General features: G+C 29.1%; 1 protein-coding gene across 4 annotated transcripts in view; it reads left to right on the top strand.

Annotated features, from left to right (window-relative positions):
• Positions 1-17,452, top strand: part of LOC107444591 (uncharacterized) — a 78,720-nt gene extending 61,268 nt beyond the window's left edge. For 2 of the 4 annotated variants that reach the window (XM_087164160.1, XM_043040411.3), the window contains exons 36-44: positions 807-893; positions 1,970-2,155; positions 4,103-4,192; positions 6,641-6,791; positions 8,098-8,261; positions 11,700-11,867; positions 12,839-12,961; positions 13,641-13,788; positions 17,124-17,452. In XM_087164160.1, the coding sequence (XP_087020286.1) occupies positions 807-893; positions 1,970-2,155; positions 4,103-4,192; positions 6,641-6,791; positions 8,098-8,261; positions 11,700-11,867; positions 12,839-12,961; positions 13,641-13,788; positions 17,124-17,266 (1,260 nt within the window). In that variant the 3' untranslated portion in view covers positions 17,267-17,452. Of the gene's footprint in view, positions 1-806; positions 894-1,934; positions 2,156-4,102; positions 4,193-6,640; positions 6,792-8,097; positions 8,262-11,699; positions 11,868-12,838; positions 12,962-13,640; positions 13,789-17,123 lie in introns of those variants that run through there. The other 2 variants (XM_087164161.1, XM_087164162.1) reach the window with 2 other exon arrangements.
• Positions 17,453-19,438: the final 1,986 nt, after the last annotated feature.

Genomic DNA, 19,438 nt, shown 5'->3' on the forward strand with positions numbered 1-19,438 from the left:
CAGTAATTTTATTGAGTACTCAAAATTATTTTTATTTTCCCTTTCCATTAATACTGAAAAAAAGTTAAAAAACTGCCTGCATAAATCTGCAGGCTCATTATTTTTCTTACTAGATATTGACATGTCCTAGAGGACGTGTTATAACTTTTTTTTGTCTTCTTTATCCGATTTTTGGTGCATTTGTTGTGCTATAAAGCATAAGCTAAAGTATTATTTACTTTATATTTTTAATTCATTCTATTATTTTTCTTTCAATACTTTCAAAATAATAATGACATTATTTTTTTATTATAAAACACTGTCTTATGTATTGCATTTCGAAACTTAATAAAAACAATTTTTCTAATGAAAAATTGCATGAAAACAGCTACTTAAAATTGATACATTATTTCAAATAGTTATTATGTATAATTTTAGAAGTCATATTTATGTGTTTAATATTGTTGTATTTAAAATAAATATTACAGTTTCTACTAACATTAATTTAAATAATTTTAGCTCTGAAATAAGCATTCATGTAATTCTAAATATTATGCAGTATAACTGGAAAGAAGCTTTGGATCAGCTACTTCTAACAAATAATTTTAAGAAACTTAATAAAAAAAAATTTCTAATGCAAAATTTCATGAAAACAGCTACTTAAAATCGATGCATTATTTCAAAATAGTTATTATATATAATTTTAGAAGTCATATTTATGTGTTTAATATTGTTGTATTTAAGATAAATATTACAGTTTCTTATAACATTAATTTAAATAATTTTAGCTCTGAAATAAGATTCATGTAATTCTAAATATTATGCAGGATAACTGGAAAGAAGCTTTGGATCAGCTACTTCTAACAAATAATTTTCCTGAGTTTACTGGACGTGTCTGCCCAGCACCTTGTGAAGTAATAATTTTCATTAAAATGTTCGTTAATTTAGCTTAATGTGCTTAAAAAATTGATGGCAAGAATGATTTAACTTACATTTGTTTATGAAATGTATGTTTTCGTATTTTTTTCTGCATTATAAGGTTGTTTCTTTTATGTACATATGTTTTGTTCATGAATATTTTAATGTACAATAATTAAGAAAAAAAAAACATAACACTCTAAATAATCTTTCACTTAATGATTAGATTTTCACATATTTGAACTAAAATTAATGGTTCCAGAGGGGACTTTATATATGCTTATTAATTAGTGCCGTTGATATTATAAGTAGCAGAATCAGACAAAAAAAACGTGTTTTCTTAGAATAAACATGCTACCTTTTTTTGATGGATTTGGATTTCTGACTCTCTAAGTATGGGGATAGCCACAATCGTGAATATATGGCCCCAGTAGTTAGGCCTGGAAAGCGACTGATATTTTGGACCCTATAATGTTGATTTTACTTTTTTTGTATTTCGCTAGATTTTGTAAACTTATTTAAGGAAATTGAAAACTTTTTGCACATAATTTTAAAATTCTTTTCTCCTTAAATAATTCTATGCAAAAAAAAGGAATTTTAATGAAGATTTATTATTTCTTATTATTTTATTTAAGAATAGTTGAAAACATTTTGAATAGTTAAGTATTAAAAATTTTATATCATTTTAAAGAATCTAATTTTCTGTGGCTAATTATAAAATTTGAACAAAATCAGTGGAATAGTTTTTAAGAAACCAAATTTTAAATACATAACCTTAATTTTAAAATTAGATTTCTCAGGAACTATTCAACTGTTTTTTTAATTTATTTTTATTTGTTTATTTTTTTTTTAGTTTTCCATTGGAAATACACTTTTTAAAATGCTGTAAAAATTCAAATTTACAGTTAAATCCATGTTTTTTCCGTATTATTCCTTAAAATCAAAGTTGGTAGATTAATGGGTCAAGCTGGAAGTGAAAACTTCTTACCAATTGTCTAGAGAGGTTCATATTTGTTATATCGAAATTCATTTTGTAGCTCAAGTTTATTCAGGCTTTTCTACATGTTTTCAGTCTGCATGCGTCCTGGCTCTCATTGAACCGGCTGTAACTATTAAGAATATTGAGTGTGCCATCATTGAAAAAGCATTTGAAAGTGGATGGATGGTGCCCAAACCTCCTCCTTCAAGATCTGGTTTTAGTGTCGTCATAGTAGGAAGTGGACCTGCTGGCTTAGCTGCAGCTTCCCAATTGAATAAAGTATATGTTTAACATTTGATAAACACATTACTATTAGTATGTTTTGAATAATGTATTACTGATATAGTTAGTCAATTATTGAATAATTTAATTGAAATATATCTTAATATAAATTTAGAAATAAAAATATATTAATATATATGCAAGGCTTGCCTACCTGCTTACCTATCCTTTCACGCCAGCTGGCACATAAGGCCTCAAGTCTAGGCACCCCTTTCCTGAGCCAATCCTTTTACCTTCTTCTGTCTGCTTAGTTTCCCTTTGCAAAGATCTTGGTGCATGTATCTTTGCCAAGAAAGTCTTGGCCCTTCTCTTTTCCGTTTTCCATCGGGTGCCCAAGTAAGTGTGCGATGTTAGCAGAGCTATTCTGTTTTAAATGAAAAGTATATTTAATCTATGTCCATCTTCTCTTCAAAATTCCTTCATGAATGGGTAGTTCTGGTAATAGTTTTGCCTGAGCCATGATGGCACAGGGGATAGAGTATTCGCCTTCCAATGTGGCGAAGCGGGTTTGAATCCCAGTAAATACGAATTCTGCATCCGGTTTGCGCCGATCACGGTGCTGACGTGAAATATCCTCAATGGTAGACGGATCATGGGATAGAGTCCCCTGGCCCCCAGGCTAACTACAGGAGGTTCTCGTGGTCTTCCTCTCCATGTAACGCAAATGAGTGCTAGCTCCGTCAAGAAGTCCTCCACAAAGGCAAAATTTCTCCCAATACTTGATTTTCTATATTGGGTTAAAAATTACAAGGCTATGGAGTTGAACATTAGTAGTTGTAAACCCATAAAATTGGATCGGCTGTTTAGCGACGGTTAGAAAATAAAATAGTTTTGCCTCTGTTAATATGAATGGCTTGTGGCAGTTTAATGATAAGTCACAACTTCATTTTATCCAGAAGAGCATTTCTTGGTGAAAAGCAACAAGGTTTCCATTTAGGCTGTAAGATATTTCCATGTATTATGCTGTTAACTATTGAAAATTTCCAGAAACTTATAAAGTACTTATCTAGAAACAATACTTCTGAATAGCTTGACACAAAAGTGCCAGTTAACATAAGTATGACCTATCATATTACCTTACTCCTTCGTATGTACCAGGGATCAAAGTAACTGGTTTGAAAAAACTGCCACCTCAAATATAAAAATTATTGTGAATTGTGATATTTTTTGAAATATGTATGACACATTTAGGATAGTCTTACTGTAGAAGTTCTCCCACCAGTGTTAATTTTTCTTAGGGTAATTTTTCAAAGTTTTTGTCAATGATAAATGTTAAAAAAGGACTTTCACGGAAAGTAAACGAGCTGAAATTTATTGCTCTTATCTTAAGCAAAAATTTAAAACAATTGTAATTTTTCTTTCATAAAATATTCTGGTGAACTCCTAAAATATTGCTTCTAAAATGAAGTCTTCACAGCAATTGTTAACATAAAGTTCTGGATTTTATTTTCAGTCTTTGTGTATATTATTCTTTTATTGTCATGAGTGTGAATTCTTATAGATTCCTTTAATGGAAGAGCATGGGAACGTAAGATAGTGATTTTTGTTCTATGCAGTAATGTTTACTTTTGAAGCAAAATACAAATACTTGTTTTGTTACTGGAATTGGCTTTTTATAAATTAAACAAAATTCAGCTAATAAATATATCATAATATATGAGTGACAGTAAATACAAGCAAATAGATAAATTTTAATTTGCAATTCTAGATTGAAAGCTATCACTGATTGTTAAATGTAGAATAAATTTAAACGCACATGAACTTAATTTTTTCCAGTAAACTGAGATTTATTATTTTTTTAAAATCTTGTATTCATTGCATTTAAATTATATGCATATTAACAAATGCTGGTAAAATGAACTAAAATTACATTGATAGTTAATGTGAGTGATTTTTTGGTTTTTTTGTCTATACTAATAAATATTGTATTTCTCATTATTGCAGGTTGGGCATACTGTGACAGTGTATGAAAAGAATAGGCAAGTTGGTGGTCTGTTACGATATGGCATACCTAGCATGAAGCTTAGCCGAGAGGTAAATTTTACTTTTGTATTAATATAATTTTACTGTTATACAGTGTTTGCTGTTTGATGTGATTGCATGGATACTTGTGGGTTTGATTCCAATAAATGGGTATTCACGTAACCAAATATCTAATTCATATAAAAAATTGGAACATATTTTTTCATGGCATTTTTGTATAAATGTACAAAATGATTCACTAAGGTAAATTTACATAAATTTATTTTTCAAATTGAATTCTTATTTAAATTAATTGAAACTTTAATTTTAATGTTAAATACATGTAGAGATACACAAATTGAACTTTCTTCTCATTGATCCCTTGATGTCATTGGAAGTTCTTTTTCTAACGGCAGGCACTGAACTTCTCGTTCTTCGTCTCTGAAGATGCTGAAAGTGTTGCTCATTTAAGGTCACCTTGTGAGCATCTATGAATCTAAGTGCATGGTGCTTATCGTTTTTAAAAAGTGCTTAAAGGTGTTTATTTTCGATTTTCGTTTTTTAAAAGCCCTTAAAGGAGCTTTTTTCATTGGGTTTTTTTAAAAAGTGCTTCATTTTCCCTTTTTGAAAATTAGATTTTTTTCTTTACCATGTCGATTTTCGCTGCGTATTATGCAAAAGCCTGGTTTTCACATTGTTCTATTCCACATTTTCACAATTCATTCAACCACAATTCCATTTTGGCGTTCCGTCGGTCCGTAACGTATGATAAGGCTAATCATGTTACATGTTTGATGAACTACTTGGAAGTGACTACTGAACTGGATTTAGTGAGATTCTTGCACTCTCATGTGCAACTCTGCTGTATTTTGCAAGAGATTTTCAATTTCAGGCTACATTTCTGAAATCGAACCGAAAATTCTCTCTTATCTTTTTATGGGGGCTAATATAATCAAGAAAAGAGTTCTTTGTCAGAAATTAGTTTATTATGATCATGTACAGTCTTTGAAAATTATTTTGCATTTTGTTAATGTATTTAGTGCTTAAAATGTACTTTGAAGGTGCTTATTTTTTGTTGAGAGATTTGGCTGTGCACCCTGAAGGATTTGTCGTTTAATTTAATGTGAAAAAGAACTTGGTATTATATAGCACCTGAAAAGACGCAATTTTTTACAAAACAGATATAAAATATTGCAGATAAGTATTGCTGACACTCCTGTTCAAAAATTTCAAATTTTGATGAGGGAGCAAGTAGTTTTGATACCGATATTCAGCTGTTGCGACACTGATAACCAAAAAAGTTTCTAGTGTTGTAAATGATTGTGTTCATAGAAATTTGATAATAGTGAGCAACTGATTGCACTAGTCAATGATTTTACGAAGCAAAGGGCACTGTAGCTATTTGAATTAATCCTTACTTAAATGTACTGTGGTTTGAGGCATTATGCATGTTATTGTTTCTTAACCGCTTGTATACAGACCAATACTAGACTGCAAATTAATGTTTGCATTAGAATTAATATAAATTTTATTTATTTTTAAATAAGTTGTGAGTTTGTGAATGATCAGAAACAAACTGGTAAAATGTTTGAAAGTGAATTGCATTTTTTGGAAATTCAACTTAAACCACCAGTTTGTTGTTTTGTATTCTAAAATCTGTGCAGAGGTGACGGATTTTAGGATTGTATGTTTTAAAGAATCTGATGTATACTAAAAACTTTTTTTTTTGTAAAAAGATTACAACAATTCACGGATTGATAACATCATATGCATTTAGCTACTGAGATTACTTGTTAATTCACATCTTTGTTAGTATTACAGAGCTTTTTGTCTTTGTCTTATTTGATGGTAGCATGGTTTTCGTTAGGTTACGAAGTTGTTAATTTCAATGACGTGGAAGATCATAAAATACAATTTGCATTTCGTTGAAATTAATGTAAAGTTGTTAATAGTTTATTTCTTTTATCTAATTTATGTTTGTGTCTCCATTTTGTAAACTACTAAAAGATATTCGAGCCACTTGTTGACTAAACTTATTGTGCTAATTTCTCTGTACTGTGTTGTTCATGTGTATATTTCAGTTTAATTATAAACCATGCCTGCTAAACTTTTTTTTACAACACAAATTTACTCTGTCTGCATATAAGCCTATTTCTGTCTAGCATCTTCGAGATTGCTAATAAAGAAATCTACAAACTCTCCTCGAGTGAGTGAGTGTTATCTATGCATTATTTTTCACATTAGTGCACTTTTCTTTTTAATTACTAGCCAGCACCTCTTCTGAATTAGTGGCATGTCATACGATTTAAATCGCTTTTGTGGTATTTCATTGCTATATTAAAATTTTTAAATAAAAAGTAATTCGGTATGTCGTTCCTGGGGAGATCAAAGTAAAGATTTCTATAATCTCAAACATATATTTCATTTAACAATGCAAAGATTATATTCTCTTAGAAAAGGTATATCAAATATGACTATTTTACTTTAAATATTGAACTCTTTAATTGTTTTGATTGCTAGGTAATTGATCGCCGAATTGATCTATTAAAGAGGGAAGGAATTAATTTTCAAACTAATCAAGATGTAGCAAAAAATTTAGATGGCCTTTTCAACTATGATGCAATTTTGTTAGCGGTTGGATCTACAAGACCAAGAGAGCTGCCAATATCTGGTCAGTATTTATTCTGGTGTTTTCTGTTTTTTTTTTTTTTTTTTGTCAATTTATTTAATTAATCTTGTTTATTATTTTGGTTGATAACAAACATTTGTAATTCTATAAATGAATTTTATATATAAATTATATATATAAATTATATATATAAATTCTTATTAACCATTTTCTGTGCTTAAAAGCATTAAAATTTTTTAAAATCATTTTATTAAATTTTTTCTGTCAAAATAGTATTTCTAAGAAATAAAACCAAAAACCTTAACCAAGGGTAGACAGTAATGGCCAAATCATAATTTTTTTCCAATTATTTATAATTTTTAAATAATTCATAATGTTTTCAATAATTTATAATTTTTACAATAACATATTATTTTATGAACTTTTTTATATAAAGGACCATTATTTACTTTAGTATTTGGTAGAAGTCCTTTGCTCTTGATTCGACCCTGCATTGGTTCAATTTATTTTTATTCTTATAATCCTTATTTTGTTTATTTTTACAATTCAAAAAATTAGTGAGAAAGCAATGTGCTAGGAAAATTGTTTTTCTTGGCTTTTGTTTTTCATTATTAGTGTAGTTATGAAATTTTTAATGATTTGTTTTAGGATCGAAATGTATAAAATTGTTTTTTAGACCTTTAAAAGAATTCAGAAACAAATCTGCCTTTTTTATGCCTGAGAACAATTCTTAAATTTTTCAAGTTTTATTCAACTTGTGTAATATAACTTTAGAAAATATTAAATATTTGCTAAATTATATAAAATAAGTTGATATTATCTACATATTATTATTATTATTATTATTGATATTATCTACATAAGTTGATATTATCTACAAAAATTTAGAAATTTCCATACCGAAAATTTAAAAATTTAGAGATTTCTATCCCCAAAATCATTATCTATTTTTATGTGCTATTCTCTATTTTTCAAAGAAGAAAGAAATGTAAATGTTATTCATAAATTATGACTCAGTAACAGTTCTTCAAAAAACAATTATTTTCAAATATTTATTCTATATTATTTTATCATTAGAAAGAAACAGAAAATGTTAATTATAAATTGAGACAAAGTAAAAGTTCCACCAAAAACTGCTATAATTTTCAATCATTCATTTTGTATAATTTATTCTATGTTACTTTGTTTGATATTAATTTATCACAAGTGGAAAATATTAATCATTAATTTTATCATAAGTGGAAATGGAAAATATTAATCATTAATTGTGACAGAATGAATAAAAGTTAAGCCAAAAAACAATAATTAAAAATATTTAATATTAAAATCAAATTACTTTATATAATAGGTCGCAATTTGAAAGGCATATTTTTTGCCATGGATTACTTAGAAGAAGCACAAAAGCATCAAGAAGATCGCCATGATGTTCTTGGTAAAGCTCATGGAAAAGATGTTATTGTTATTGGCGGTGGGGATACTGGTGTTGATTGTATTGCCACTGCTGTTAGGGAGGTATATATGGTTATTGTTAAGTATTACAGTCAAACTCCGCTATAGTGAACCATCTCATAACTCTGGGGGTACTGATCTAGGAGTTTCCTTGCCTTCTGGATTGGTTCAAAATTATGAGGCTATGGAATGGAACATTAGTAGTCGTAAACCCAAAATTGGGTCGACTGTTCAACGACGGTTATAAAATGTAATAAAATAGTGAACCGTGATAGCTCGGGAGATAGAGGGCTCGCCATTCAATAAGGTGAACCTGGTTTGAATCCCAGTGATGACTGGTTGATACGACTTTTGACTTGCAATGACCGCATCGCTGACGTGAAATATTCTCAGTGGTAGATGTATCATGGGTTAGAGTCCCTTTACCCTCAGGCTAACAGTGGGAAATTCTTGTGGTCTTCCTCTCCATGTAATGCCAATTCTTGCTCTGATTGGCTTTGTAATTTACGGAAAGTCTATTGACATTTTGAAAGCGCCTTTGTTTTTCAGATTTACTTACGACAGTTTTTGCTTCTCTGAGCTAGTCATGTTTGCGCATCAAAAAACTGTTATTCTCACTTTGGAGAGATCTCCATTAGTACAATTGTCTCCTTTAAAAAATAAATTTGTAAAACAGTCCAGCTTTGTCAGTATTAAAAAATTTCTTTCTCTTCATAATCCTGTATAGTATCCTGCCACATTTCAGTTTTCCACTTTTTCACATTCGTTGTACAAGCACTTGCTTCTTCCCAAACAATCTTTCCAGAAAAAATTGTAATCCGTTTTAAATCTTTCCATTTATTCATTAGAGCATGCAAAATCTTTTTCCTTGAATTTTTTAGCAAACTTATTCACTTTAATTTGAAGCATAGGTCCGTTCACAAGAAGATTTCTATCTTGCTGAATGGTGAACCATTTCAACATAACCACTATTAAACATTTTCTCTTTCAGCTTGACATAATTTTTCTGAAGAAGCCATATTTTTTCCTGTGAGGCAATAATCGCACCTCTTCAGTACGTTTGGTAATTTTATTTTTGTCCTCTGTCGAAAATCCTTTCCTTTTTTCAGAATTTGCCATATTCACAGCTTTGGAAAAAAAGTTTTCTTGTCCAGAAGTGTTTGTGCTCTAGGAAAAATTCGGATTTCCGGATTTTTGCTAACTGCGATCCGGAAGTTTCCGGAAATCCAAGGTCCAGAAGTTCAGGAAATCATCGATCACATTTATATATAAAAATTCTTGTATATTTCATTTAAAAATATTATAACTAGAATTTATACTTGGCATCTCATTCATTTGAAAATATTTTTTTTTGGTAGAATAATAAATGTGATAAGAGAGAAAAGTAAACATAATTATTAATTTAAATTATGCCGTATATTTGCATATATACCGCATCATTGACATTTTCATGTTTTGACTTGAAACCGAATTTATATTCCGAATTAATATCACCGAATCATTCTGAAACCGAATTAATATCAATGATTTAAATTTATAAAGACATAACATTTTTGAAATGCATCATTAATGATTATACTAAAAAAAAATTTCAGGATTTTTGAGTTGGACTCACAATCACTCTTGCTTGTCTCATATCAATAATGTAAGAATATGAAGCAGTAAAATGCGTAAATTTTTCTTTTTATTTGTTCAATTCTTCCTTCCTCTTGATGGTCAAGAGGTGATTTTTAAAGAATAGGACTTGTAGAGATGGAGGATCCCAATAATTTAGTGGGGGACCAGGTTAAGGAGTTGTAGAACAAGCTTGTTCCTATATCCAGAGAGGTAAGAGAAAAATGTTTTGTTTAACAACTTGTCCGCAGTAGTTAGAGATAAGCATAAAAGAGTGAACTATGGCAAAATGGAAAGAAATATTGTCGTTTGTAGTCCTAACACCTGCAAGTTTCAAGTTGAAGGACTGAAAATGAAATGTGCAGAAATGAAACTTGAGTCTATTATAACCAAACTACCGACATCTCAATTGTTCTCTTTAAACATTTGAAATAACATTATCTAATTGGGACCACTAAAAAAGTTCACTGCATCCCAGGTTCACTATAACGGGGTCGACTATATAAGCTCTGTTATTAAAAATGCTTATTATAATTTTTAATTTCTGAAAATATCTTTTAATCAATATCTGGTATTCAGCTAGGTATAATTTGTATAATGGATACTTATATATAATTTGTATTTGTATTGGTATAATTTATATTTGTATATTTGTACATTGGGAGATTAATTATTGATTGGGTGTTTTAACAGCACAATAGCTGGATATGTCTGTACTGCATCAAACGAACGAACAAATTACAAGTTAATATTTAAAAATGTACTGGTACAAATCACTTTCAAATTAGAAAGTAAAAACAGAAGTTCCATTTTATTTCATCTTTGCTGTTATAATTTTTCATTTCTCTTTTATTTACAATTCACATTTGAATTAATGCATTTAGAAACTATTTTATTAGGTAACTTTTTTGTGTTAAATCTTATGAAATTATAGTTATTCTTATTTGTCGATTATTGATTAAAGTCAATTAAGTTTTATTAGTTAAAAGCGTTTATTTTTCTTTTGTGTTACATGGAATTTTAATTTTGTCAATAATGTTTTAGCAGAAATCATTCAATCTAAAATTAAGAATATGTTGTCATGCAAAAATATGCATAACATATTTCCTAATTTTTAAAGACTAAAATATTATCTCATTTAATCTTTAAATAAATCTTTTAATAAATAAATATCATTAATATAATCGGTAATATTTTTATACCACAACCTTGAATTGAATGAAGAGTAAAATCTATTTTTAGAGATACCCTCTGCACCTGTCTAACTTATTAGCATAGAAATCGAAAACCGTTTCATGGTTGCTAAGTGTTTTTATATTATTAAAATTTGTTATTATTTCTCACACTTTCTTTTCTGCTAACACATTGGGAAACTTAAAGCTAAAAAAAGAGTCTTGAAAATAAATTTAAAGTGCTCCATAGCTAGTAAATAGATTTCTTAACTTTCCTTGGCGAATAATATTATAACATGCATAAAAATTTTAACTTCTTGTGGGGGATGGTATGCTATGGGGTTTAGCCCTGCAGCCACATCCTCTGGGCACCATTTTTAAAATCTATTATTTAGTAATTCACATATACATTAAAAATGAAAAATGCCTTTTATTTCGATGGAGCTGCATATTTTTTAAAATGAAGGATTTTTATTATTTATTAAATTTAATTCTTTATTGAAGCAATTTATGATTTTTAATATAAATAACTCGTGAGTAGAATGATAAACAACTGGAAATAAATCATCAACATCTTCCATAAAAATTCTTTGATATCCTTAATTATGCATTTTACTTTTTTTAGAAACTTGCAAAAATATTTTTGTTTCTTGGAAGTATGTATACTATATCAGTTTTGTAAAATATTTATTATTTATCTATCTAATATTTTTAGGGTGCTAAAAGCGTAACAACACTGGAACTGCTTTCACAACCCCCAGATTTCCGGCCTAAAGGTAATTTATGGCCCCATGTATCAAGAGCCATCAAAGTAGAATATGGGCATGCTGATGTGAAAGCTAAATATGGAAAAGACCCTAGGCAATACAATTTGTTACCACTGGTAATTAAATTCAACCTAAACCTATTTTATTGCAAAATGTGATTCAAAAATTTCTGTTCAATAATTTAGAAACCCTTTATAAGATATAATACAGAGATATAATTTTTGTTCCTTTTTTTAAAAATAATACAGAGATTTAAATACAGGGGTTTTAAAATACAGAGGTTTGTGTTGTGTTTTTTTTTCAAGGCAGTAATTTTATTTTAAGACAACTTAATTATTTCATAATTTTTATAACAGTGATGAAAGTCACAATCAAATAATCTGAATCTCATGATTTCTTAAATTGCTCCATGTTTATTATGTAGAAACTTTATTTCGCTTTGATTCTGCTTTAAACAAACAATTTTATATCTTATATGTTCATTAGAGTAATTTGAGAGATATTATTTAAATGTTTTTGAAGCTCTAATTTTCTAAATGCTTTAATCATGAAGCAGATTAAATTTTTAAATAAACTAAAACAAACAAAAAATTGCTTTATAAATAAGCATCAATAGATTAACTTGCTATATGTTTCTATGATTGAGCCTCAAGAATATTCATGAGCTTGGCTATCAACGTAATGACAAAACGTTTGTCTGAATAATTAAAACATCCATTTTTTACACATAAAAATCATAGTGAATTTTTCTCAACAAAAAGAATATAGCTATGATAAATTTATTTCTGCTTTCCATTTTGTTTCACTCTTTCGTTAAGTTTTATATGATAGACTTAAGTTTTATATGATAGTCATTAGCAGAAATTAGTATTAAAAATTACAAGCATTATATTGTAATTTACGTAAATACATAAATAAGTTATCATTTAATGTATTTTTATTTTTGCAGCCAAATATTCAAAATCAATAAACTTGGATAACATTAAACAAGTTCAATATCAAGAAATAAATTAAATAAACAGATTATAGTTTTGATTGTATCTGTTCAACATAACTAACGAATTTGGCTTTATACATTTCACTTTAGGAATTCTTAAATGATGGATCTGGTAATGTTTGTGGTATTAGAGCACATCTTACAGACTGGAAAAAAGATAAATTTGGACGGTGGGAAGCTCACAAATTGTCAGATTCTGAGACTATCTTGAAAGTAAGTGCCTTTAATATGCTGAAATAATGTTAAGATTAATTAAATTGCTTCTTTTATAATCTTACTCACTTAATAAATAATTTTTGAAAAGTATTTATTGTATATGTTTGGTAACTTGCTTCAGATTTTTGACAACAAACCAATTTTAATTTTTAGAAAAATACTATAACAGCATCTTTGATTCAACTGTTGCTTTTGTATATCTTTGCAAATGTATCTTTTAATACATACATTGCAGGGCTCGAAAGTACTTGTGGTCTTTCGGTCAAGGACTACTAAATAGTGACTCAAATCATTAAAAAATAATTATCTGTAGTTACTAAAAAATAATTGTAAAAATATGGTATGATGTTTTTTTATTTTCAGTTTCATGTTTGGTTTGTTTTATTGTCATAAAATAGCATATTTCATCATAATTGTGAACAATACACATTTTCATTTAAATTTATTTATTAACTTTTTTTAATAGAAAAACTAAATGAACCAGCAAAAATGTGTACAGACAAGTATTATCTTTTACTGCTTTTAGTTACTTTTGCACAGACCAGTGACTAAATTTTGTTAATTTCTAACCCTGTATTGTAAATAAAATATTCTTTAAAACTCGCGTCTCATGTTCATTATTTTAAAATCTTCAGATTTTCAATATATGGTAATTTAAAGTGCTATTATTTTTCAGGCTGACTTGGTTTTATTAGCTCTTGGTTTTCTAGGACCAGAGACAGATTTGCTTCAATTGATGAACGTAGAATTAGATTTGAGGTCTAGTGTTAAAACACCCCAGGGTCGTTACAACACTTCAATTCCTCGTGTGTATGCAGCTGGAGGTAAATTCTTTTTATTGATATTGAAAGTTAAAAATTATTTGATGCTAACATGATACAATTAACATTTAAAGCCAGTACCAGGCAGTGACTTAAACTTGTGACATGGTTACGTCTTAGTGTTAACAAGTGACCCCAGAGATATTATAATATTTCAATTCTCAGGAGTTAGCTGCTGGAGGCAAATTAATTTTATTGATATTAAAATTCAAAAATGTATTTAATGTTAACATAATACGAGGGTTGCTATTTATATTTCTGGCCTAATAATGAAAAAACAAATATGTAGGATCGAAATTGGTTTTATTGTTTTTCAATCACATGATCAATACACTTTTGCATGCGTTTGAACCAATTTTCAAAGCACTTTTTCCAGTCCGATTGAGGTAACTCCAAAACATGCGTTTTGAATGCATCAACTGCTTCTTCGGGGGTCGAAAATCGTTGTCCACGTAATTTATTTTTGATGTGTGGGAATAAGAAGAAGTCATTGGGTGCCAAATCAGGGCTGTACGGCGGATGACCCATCAGTTCGATCTTTCGCTTCGTCAGAAATGCCTTTGTTTGAGTCGATGTGTGAGAGCTCGCATTGTTATGATGAAGAATGATTCGCCTGTTCTTCTGCTTTTTTCGAATTTCTCCGATGACTTCTGGCAAACAAATGGTCGTGTACCATTCAGAATTGACCGTCCTGCGTTGCTCTAACGCCACTGTTGCCACATGACCGTTAATGCCGAAGAAACAGGCAATCATTTGTTTCGATGTGCTTCTTCCTCAAACAACTTTTGTTGGTTTTGCCTCATCTTGGAAGACCAATACAGTTGATTGCTGTTTTGTTTTCGGCTCATATGCATAGATCCATGATTCGTCACCTGTGTAGATGTTATACACAGCCTTTGATGTACCTTGAACGTATTTTTCCAACATTTCCTTGCACCAATCGACACGAGCCTTTTTTTGAGCGTTTGTCAGATTATGCGGGATTTAACGCGAACAAATTTTTTTTACGCTCAAATGTTCATGCAATATTTTATTGATGCTAGTCATACTAATGTCCAAAGACGCCTCTATCTCACGGTATGTCACATGACGATCTTGCTTTATCTGTTCACGCACAGCATCGATCTTTTCTGGCACAACAACGGATTTTGGACGACCTGCACGGGATTTGTCCTGGATCGAGCATCGACCACGATTAAATTCGTTATACCAATTTTTTACAGTGCTGTAGATGGCGCTTTATCGCTGAATAAAGAATTAAGTTCATCCAAGCACTCTTGTCTTGACAATCCACGTCGAAAGTTATGAAAAATAATGGCACAAAAATGTTTACGAGTCAATTCCATTTTTTGAAAGAGAAGAACTTTTCAATTTACTGTCAACAACACAAATGAAGCTATAATGGTAAATCGTCTGCTGAATTTATGTTTAAAAATATCAAACTTTCGATTAAAATCGTCTGCGGTTGCCTAGCAGCACTTACTGTTGCCAAGGCCAGAAATATAAATATCAACCCTCGTACTATTAACATGTAATCCCAGTACAAATCAGTGACATTAACTTGTGACAGGGTTTTATGTTAACCTGTCGCCCCAAGATTGTCACAATATTTCAATTCCTCGCGTATGTGTTGTTGAGCTAAACCCTTTATATTGATGTTGATTTTTATATACTTCTTAATGTTACAAAGGAACACTTCTTTCACATGTTTTACATGAAATATTTGGTCAAATAGTCAAATTTGTTTATCAGTTTTGTATAGATTACTAAATATTGCTCTAAAATAATGTTTTACATCAATAGTGTCTTCTAACATTGTAATTCAAAAAGTTTCAATTTATAATTATATATTACATTATAATTTGTTATTATAATTTGTTATTATAATTTAAAGGTTGTATTTCAAAAGTTTAAAATTGAACATTAAAAAATTATTTGGAAAATATGCTATTTTTTAAAACAAATTAGTGAAGTTATAATTACTTTTTATTCTTTACTTTAAATCTCTTTTTTAGCGTTTTATAATAATAAAATAAAATGCATAGCTCATTTTTTAAATTTCTATTTTTGTATTATAATCGTTTTCAAGTTATGTGAATGTAAGCTTATAACCTTTATTAGTTTAAGCAAAGATAATATGAATAATCATTTAATATATTTTTTTATGAGTAATGTATCACTGTGGCTATCACTACTACTATTCTTTGTATATATAGTGATTAAATAATGAGAAGAACAAGGAAAGAAAATCATTGAATCAACCTGTCAATGAATTGAGAAATTATAAGCAATTCAGCGTATTCATGAATCACTTAATAAATAAAAGTTTATGCTTTATTAATATTACAATTTGGGGTGAAATAGTCAAAAAATTTTTTTTGCTTATACTTACTATACTTTTTTTTGCTTTGACTTACATACAATAATTGGATTTGGTAAAGTTCCTAAAATGTTTGCACAAAAATGTGAGCTACTATTATTTATTTGCTATTTTTCTGTAGTGAAGATTTATGATTTGAATTAAAAAACAAAATTTAAGTTTTTAAAGACAAAAATTAAGTATTTTGTCTATGTTTTTGCAAGAACGTACTTTTACCACTATCATTAAATATTAGTTAAGAGACTTAAATATGTTAAATTGCATCATATTTCAACCGTTTCATGCATGAATTTTTCGTTTAAGTAATAGAAAATATTTAGATATGCTGCATACCCATTTAACATCACAAGATTGTGGTATAATAATTCATTTTTGGAAAGTGTTGCCCTGTTTAATCAAAAATTAATGTCCTCATGTACAAGTGAGGACCTGTGCTTTTGTGGTACATTTTATGAATATAATTTTAATCAAGGAGAAATTGAATATTCTAAATTCTTTTATAAGGTATAAGAAGTTATGAAATACCATCGTAACATACCTCTCAAAATAAATAAACAAAATATCAGATTTTCCTTCTTTTCTTAAATTCCCCATTGATTCCCCATTCATTTTAATTATCTTGAATGGCCTGCCACCTGGTATGGTTTCCAAGTCTCTAAATGAAGACTACATACAAATTGCAGCACAATAGCGAATCTGAAAAGCATGATGAAACAAAAATATATACTTCTTATGTGAGGTCCATATGTGTGAAAGGGTTAATAAATTGTGGTTGTTAGGTAATATTTTTAATTTATTTTTACCCATAATGCATGTAATATTGCTTTTGATAATACTAAAATCCATACATAAATTAAGAATTTTCGTAGAGTATAATGGGTTAAATTAGGTGTAGTTACTGTTGTTTATTTAGTGAATTGAAATAGCATTTAATACCTATTTTTTTTTGTTACGATAGATTGCCGAATGGGACAGTCTTTGGTAGTTAATGCTATAGCAGAAGGAAGACAAGCTGCTCGTCAAATCGACGATGACTTAATGAATGGGTCTTGTCTAGCTGGGCCTGGAGGATTGATTTACCTTAAAAAACACTGTCAATGAGTTTAGAAATAGTATTATTTTATTAGAGTTTTATATTTATTTTTATAGATGAATTTTATGTTGGACAAATGGTCTCCGATACAAGTATTGGGATTCAGTTGTTTTATTCTGCATTTTATAATATTTTCAGAACTTTTCTGTTTGAAGTTGTTTTAATAAAGGAAAGACCTTTGGTTTCATTTTTAATTTTATGTATTTCATATAGTTTAGTTTAGTGTTGCGCAAGAATCTTATCTAGCTTTATTTATATTTAAAAAGTTATTATTTATTTATTTATACTAAAAACAATTATTTATTAAAAATCTAAGCAATTTTTTGTAGCAAAAAGACCATGATTTCTTTGTAGGGAATAAGATGTTTCTATGTGTTTTCCTTGTTTTTAATTCAAATTTGTGTAGTAATTATCTGGAAACAATAGTAAGGAAAAGTTTTTACATCAAATTGCCATCTTTGAATAAAGTGTGATTTATCACTTTATTGATTAAGACCTTCATGTGCTGTTGCTGTAAAAAAATTGCATTTATCAAACTGTAAATGTTGAATTTTAAAAATGTCGAAATGCGATTTTTCACGGACTTTTTGACCGATTTTGCTCAAATTTTGTATTTTACCGTGTTAAGTTACATTCTTTAAAATGATGCAAAAAATTGTGTACCTTAAAATTCAAAAAAGATTTTGGACCATTATTACATAAAATAAAAAAAATAAAAATTTACTGAAAGTTATTTTTTACACAAATAAATGAATTATATTTGGATAAATGAATTTTATAATCATGTGTAAAAATTTTCAAATTCACTTAAAATTTTTTCAAGATCTAGCGAAATACACAAAAAGTAAAATTAACATATTAATGGATCAAAACTTTTCAGCGCTCTCCTGGCTAAACTATTCCATACAACTGACAAAAGGAGAGGGAAGGGTTAAGACATGGAACTGATCTTCTCCCCAGATGGCGTATTCGAGCGCTGTGATCGCGATTTTATAAAATAGATACTTTCAAATATAATATTAATGCTCAAATTTAAAAATAATGATCAAAATATATAACTTTTAAGAATAAAAGTTCTAAATTTCTAGTTTTGTTTATTAGTATCTAAAACACAACCGTTTTCTAAAAAGAAATAATACTGCAACTGTACAGCTACACAAATATTAAATATACACTCTTGACTCTCAGAAGTAAGGGATGGTCGCTATTTGTAAAATATAGCCCCTATACTTTAGTTAGAAAAAAAAAGACATTTTTATCCTCAAATCTAAAATTTCTCAGTGATAAAACAAAGAATTAAAAATTAATTTCAGTAAAATTATTTTAATTAATTTTTCGCTTGTTTTATCAAATTATATGTGGAAAAGATTAATTAATTAGTTCCTGGAAAAGTTTTTTAAAAAATTACTTTTTTTTCATAAAATTTTATATTTTTTAATCGAGAGTTATAACAGAAACTACGCAAATTAATGATTTTATTTTAATTCATAACTGGCCATGAACAGCCAAACCAATTCTGAGTTACGACTTTTAACATTGAACTCCGTAGCCTAGAAGTTTTGAAACCATAACAGAAGACGAGGAAACTCCTGGATCAAGCACAGGTACAAACAGCTTTGTAGAGGTCTTTTTAAATTAACTTGCCCGCATGTACGTTACGTGGAGAGAAAAACCACAAAAAGCTCCCATGTTTAGCCCGATGGCAAGAGAATTCTAACTTATGATCGGTATACCACTGAGGAAATTTTACATCAGTACTGTGGTCGGTGCGAGCCTCGAGCAGAATTCGTATCAACCAGCCACCGCTGGGATTAGAATTCTGGTCACCTTATAAGGAGGCAAACACTCTATTCCATGAGTCACCAATGCTGCAAATTAATGATTAATATATTTCAGCAATAGTGTTAAATTCAGTCATAGTTGTATTTCATATTCCGATGATAGCTGCATTTGACGACTAATTGGTCCGCCTTCACGTACCCATTGCCATATTTCGATTATTTCGCTTAATTGGAGTAATAGTGTTTAGTCATAGTTGTGTTATATATTCCGATGCATCAACGACTAATTGGTTTGCCTCCCTTTTCCCACTGCTATGCTTCGATTATTTCGGTTTATTGGAGTAATAGTGTTTAATCATAGTTGTGTTTTATATTCCGATGCTACTTGCATTCAACGGC

This window comes from Parasteatoda tepidariorum, chromosome 5 (assembly GCF_982258835.1).
Source record: "Parasteatoda tepidariorum strain Cologne lab strain chromosome 5, Ptep-v5.0, whole genome shotgun sequence".
In the NCBI taxonomy this organism is placed as follows: Eukaryota; Metazoa; Arthropoda; class Arachnida; order Araneae; family Theridiidae; genus Parasteatoda; species Parasteatoda tepidariorum.